This window comes from Pinus tabuliformis, chromosome 2_2 (genome assembly GCF_031772625.1).
Source record: "Pinus tabuliformis cultivar Carrire ecotype Pingquan chromosome 2_2, CPIR1, whole genome shotgun sequence".
Lineage (NCBI taxonomy): Eukaryota > Viridiplantae > Streptophyta > Pinopsida > Pinales > Pinaceae > Pinus > Pinus tabuliformis.
In genome coordinates this window covers 1,261,784,144-1,261,790,111 of record NC_142300.1, presented here as the reverse complement: position 1 = coordinate 1,261,790,111, position 5,968 = coordinate 1,261,784,144, and the positions used below count along the sequence as shown (strand labels likewise).

General features: G+C 35.7%; 1 protein-coding gene across 1 annotated transcript; it reads left to right on the top strand.

The window, feature by feature from the left end:
• Positions 1-2,673: 2,673 nt before the first annotated feature.
• Positions 2,674-4,354, top strand: LOC149198074 (uncharacterized). Its single transcript, XM_089404056.1, has 2 exons — positions 2,674-3,336; positions 4,066-4,354. The coding sequence occupies exon 1, from the start codon at positions 2,780-2,782 to the stop codon at positions 3,314-3,316; it is 537 nt and encodes a 178-aa protein (XP_089260182.1). The 5' UTR covers positions 2,674-2,779; the 3' UTR covers positions 3,317-3,336; positions 4,066-4,354.
• The last annotated feature ends 1,614 nt before the right edge of the window (positions 4,355-5,968 follow it).

Here is a 5,968-nt window from a genome sequence, read left to right as displayed (position 1 = left end):
CCGGTATATTGTTATGTTGTTTTATGAGAAGGTTGGAAAGAGGCCAAGCTCTGGTGGTGTGAGTAGTGGCAGAGGCTTCACCTCTGTTCAGTCTGCGCTCTCTCGGCTCTTGTTTGTGCAGGGGATTGCGAGGGTCCATACTCTGGTTCCGGTTTCTATTAAGGTGGTTCTGGGTGGAAGAATTAAGGCTCTGCGTCTTGATACTTTGCCTCCCACTGTAAAACGCACGAGATTTCCCCTGCTCATGGCGCCGAGACAGCGAGGGGTCCCGAGAAGAGGGGGTGTATGGGGGATAAGTCGTCGGCAGGAGGCTCAAGCAAGAGCAATTCCGCCGCTTGCCATTGTGACGCCTCCGTCTTCTCCCTCAGAGGAGTCAGACCCTTTAGAAAGTCAAGTCCATACTTCACGCTTTACCTTCAGGTGCCGGAGAAACCAGTCACTGGTCTCTCTACTGATAACTGTAATTGCTACGGAGGAAGAGGAGGACTTGGACAGCCAGGAGGAGGACGATGGCGAGCAGGCTCATACTGGTAATGCCCGAGCGATGGCGGAGGTTGGTAATGCTGAAAATCCTCCTCCAGACGAAGTCAATCTTATGGAGCCTGGTCTTGGTCTGGGTTCGCTTCAGCAGCCAGTTCACCCACCGGATTTCCGCCTGGAAGTGATCGAAGATGCTATCATGCCAGAAATTGACAAAAATGCACAAGGTGAGCCTCCAAAGGCTTAGTTCCTGTTTCTTCTGCCGTTCAATGGTCATGTTTTGGAGTTTTGAAGGGGTTTCTTCTCTTTCCGAGGTGCCCAGTTTTTTGACTTTGGGTGGGGGACCTTCCAGAGTTCGTGGTGTCTCCAGAACTCTGGAAACAATGGTCCTTCTACTCTCCTATGTTAAAATGCTACCAGCAGCAAGACACAAGAGGCATGCAATGGATCAATGGTTCTTCAATTATGCTTGCTGCAGTTCTGTTGTAGGAATCTCTTTTGTAACTCAGAGGGCCACATGCTACTGCTTAGTCCGTGCTCATATCTATCGACTCTATCTTTGTAATTCAGGTGGCCATGCGCACCTGCCATGTTCTTCTGACAGAGGGTGGCTATTTGCATCCTCAGAGGCTAGTTCCTCTTTGTAAATATTTTTCTTCTTTTAATACAATAGATTAGTCTTTACACAGAAAAAAAAAATAATACTTTTAACATCATCCATAACTTAGAAGATTATCTCCTTCTTTATTCCCCGATATTCTAGCCAAAACTGGATTATCTCCTTCTTTATTCCCCAATATTCTAGCCAAAATTGAACATCCTTATGCCACCTTCACTTAAGTTGAAAGAAATCCATATTATATAACTTCTTTTTATTTTAAAAATAAGTTTAATTTGTATTATAAAAATGTAATTGAAATATTTTACATTTATTATTATTATTATTATTATTTATCAATTTTATAACAAAATAACTTAACCAATTAATTTATATAATTTTTTAATTTAAATTTCTTTAAAAATAATCACCACATTTCACAAACAAAATTTAAATAATAAATAAAAAAGTTAAAGTTAACTAGTGATAAGTTTTAACCATTAAACTGCCAGATATTATAAAATGTATAAAATTCCTTTATTTATAAAAGCAAAACACCTTTAAATTTAAATTTGTAATTATAAAAAAACAACTTGCAGTCTTCTAGAAAAGGCTTAGATCTAAATTGTAGCTTATTTCCGTATCTAGACTCCTATCACCATAGACTGCCCTGTCCCAAAGCAAAACCATGAGTTATGCTTTACCTAATCAAAACAATTCAGAGGTAGGCAGCATGCACTTTCCAGCTACCACAATAAACAAAATCCAACGTAGCCACCTAAGGATTCAAACGGTGAACCGGTTGAAAACTAAACCCTAGGCATGCCAGTAGCCATATGCTCTACAGCAAGGCAGCATTACCCCTTATTCACTAACAGCTTTCTTCCCTAAAGGTCATAACCTCATGTGTAGTACCTCATATTAACAAAATCTCTGTCGTATTCAATGTTTAGAATCTCGATGCATAGTGGCATCCAACCCTTCTCCATTACAGGCCATGAAGTGCAAGTTTACTTTACTTGTCTTCACAACACGTAGACTCCATAATTTAAAATCTCTGTTGCTGCACCATCATGTTAATTGCATGCCTTGATTTCGTCACTGTGATCACAGTTTCAGTAAGAGAAAATTACATTAAACTAAACAGATGCAGCAATCCGAGTTGACAGTACTATATTTTAAAGGCTGTAAGCTTCACATGAGCTAGGGGCTGATTAATGGTATTTGTGAAAGAAAAAAGGCAGGGAGGACGGAGCCAGCATGTCTGCCATCTTCTTCTTGCACTGCTTTTTCCAAAAGTTTCTGTTCCTTCTTTCATTAATATTAATATTAATATATATATATATATATAGACGTAGGATCGCTATAATAAATGGTACTGGCAGCTAGCGCCACCGCCCACCTTTCAACTTTTCTAATGTTTTTGGTATCAACAGCCTGTAACTCTTTGAATTAAAGCATCTGAATACCAGTGTTAGGTCAATTTCGATGGATTCCCCCTTATACTTTACGTTGTGGGGGTGTGGAAGCCAACTTTTTTCGTTACTCGAGCTCTCTCTATAAATTAGTACAAGTGGTTTCATCTTTACACAGGGCCAACTTGTGTTTGTTTACTACATAACAGAGTGATAGCAGAGTACTTCAGATCAGTCACACATTGCATTTGGGATTTTATCAGATTGCTGTGGGGGAGTTGAAATAATGAAGATTAAAGTAGGTGACATGAAAGTGGAGGCTGCAACATTTGTGAAGCATTTGTGGAGTGTGGTGAGAGAGAAATCCAATGACCTCAAGGATAAAGCTGATGCAATGAAGACCAAGGTGCTTTTGCTTGGATTCCTCAAGAACAAAAACATTTTGGGAGCCATATCCAGTAAGGTCACCTGGCCTCACAGATGGAATATTAAACATCGCCTTTCAGGAAAATTCAAACTTGGAGGCCATCAGCCTGCAAGTGATATTGGGGAGCTTTCTTCTCAAGACCAGCAGCAGCTGCAGCTGCAGGAGCTGGAGTTGTTGTTTGGGGGAACTTCAGACTCAGCAGCAGCCAGTCCGAGAAATTCACCAGCAGCTGCTGCTTCTATAAATAGTAGCAAGTGTGGTACACCAGAGATTAAGTCTGACAATGAGATTGATAAGATAGCAAGTGCATTCATCAAGAGGTTTCACAAACAAATGAAGTTGCAGAAACAACAGTCTTACAAGACTTATCAGGCTATGCTGGCCAGGAGCGTTTGATCAACTACTAAGTTGATAGGGTGAGTGTGTTTTTGCTTGTTTACCTAGCCTTAACAATATTGGCATACATTTATTTTATAGCTTCTTGAAATTATTTCTCTTTTGCTTTGCATCAGGTTCATATGAACTTTCATATATATAGGTATTTTGATGTTGATTGCAGATTTTGGAAATATTTTGGTCAAAATCTGATAAATCTCTGTCGTGCAATCAACATAAAAGGTCCATCAGATTCTGACCAAAATATTTTCAAAATCTGCAATCCTCATTGCACCCAACTTACTTGAATTGCTTTCAAATTTACTATGTTATATACATTTCTGCAGTATTAAATGTTTCTTTCAAATCCAACAACTTATATACCACATACAATGACCTAGGGACAAAAAAACACTGTCCTATATAGTCTTAGTTTCCTGGTTTGTTGGTGAGTCTGCTGAGTCTTATTGATCTTGTTTAACAATTGTGGTCCATCTTGCTAAATAGCATTTAATATTGTGATGAATGATATAAAAACAATCACATTTTAAAAATTTGAAATGATTTAAATTTAAAACTTTTATACTACTCCTCCATTATTAATTATTGCATAGCAGGGTGAATATTGTCTGGCATCCTTCTCCCTGTGGCATATGTTTATCCTTCTGGCCATTGTTTTATCTAGGGTTGTCTTGGTTTGAGGTAGATGGAAATATTGAAAATGAGCACATAATGATGAAATTGTAATTTTTGTTTTTTGGCTGTTGCAGTGCTACGACATTCAGTGCAGCAGCTGACAATACAGTTACCCATAGCAAAACATTCAGATTCAACGGTACTGAGCACGCTGGAGGTGTATAGAGTTGTCTGCACATAATATTTATAAGCGAATATATATGTATATGCTTTGATGTATTTATTTATTCATGTTCTTCTTCCACATGTTTATGGAATTCCACCCGTTTTGAAGTGTTTATATTTGATGTTACTGCAATTAAAAAATCAACAAGATGCTGATCTTGATTAATACTATTTCCTTGATCTTTGTCAGTGTTTTTATATTTATATTGTTAAAGTTATTTTCTCGACTGTGGTGTTGTTTCCTTGCTTTGTTAAAAATTACCGAAACATTCCCAATTTTCACACTTAATCTTTATGATGAAGCGGCCAGTTATATTTTTAATATTTATGGAGTGGCGGAAAAGTTGATGGTACGTAGTCGGGAATGTTTCTTGCACTGGTAAATTGCCCTTCCATTAACTTTTGTTTCATGTGGCGTTTTTGGAATTACACAAGATGAGGTAATGCTTTTAGAAAGCTGCAGGCATGTTTCAGGTTCCAAGCTGTTGAATCAAGTAAATATTAAGGAAAGACAGTTGTACATTCATGGTGGCATTGTGGCATTGAAATATGAATTAATTATTTATTCAAAATAAAGTTATTTATTTAGAATTTCATGATACTTACAAATTTTGATATGATGGTAAACCTTGGTCATGAGAATTTGATATGATGGTAAACTTTGGTCAGGAGAAAAGGAAATTTTTTATCGAAAAATATATTAAATTAATTTAAATATTTATATTTTTAATAGATTTTAAATTAATTTTATATCTATATATATATATATATAAAATCCTTAAATTTTTATTAAAAAATCTGAATCATAAATTACATATATTACCTAACTGTACTGAAAATTAATAATACAACTTAAAACTATAAAATATAAATTTATTGAAAAAATCTGGATCATAAATATCTTATATTACCCAAATATACTCAATTTTTTTTTTTTGTAAGCTTAGGTGGGACCTTCTCATTTTCGAATCTTATATTACCCAAATATACTCAATTTTATTTTTTTTTGTAAGCTTAGCTGGGACCTTCTCATTTTCAAGTTTTTACATGTCTGTTATTCACCCCATTTCCAGGGAGGGTAGCACAAGAATCGAACCCAAGATCTCCGGTTCGGTGAGACTTCATTTCCACGGCCATTGCCACTTGAGCTACCCCATGCGGACTCCAAATATACTCAAAATTAATAATATAGTTTACAACTATAAAATATGAATTAACATTATTAATTAGTAAGAGAAAAATGGTAACTTTTGCAAACTGAAACTTACAATGCATAAATCTAAATTTATCCAAATACTAAAAAAATTTACATAAAAAACACTCTATTATCACTAATACATCTATACATAAATATTACATTTTATAATAATAATAAATCAATTATAGCTAATGCATTTACACATAATCATTACATTTTATAATCTAAAACATAAATTATTAATTTTACCACCATAAAACATAAATTAGTTATGATAAAGTGTCACATACCCCCGGTAACCTCGCATGTAAAAGTAGGGAGTTAGAATTTTTTATACAATTACCACAAGTAATTAATCAATTCACAACTCCACAAATCATCAGTAACCATTAGATATACAATTCATTAGTACATCAAGTAAATTGCCATCAAAGACAGTAAATTTCATAACCATTACACAGCCTTTAACCATCACTGTAATAACACAAACTGTCTCATGAATCCATGCATCCATTTCTTGATATCCTTAACCATGTTAGATAACACTATGGTTGTCCCATCAAATAAAGAACCATCATCATTAAGGACCCATCATTATCAACAGACACATAAGG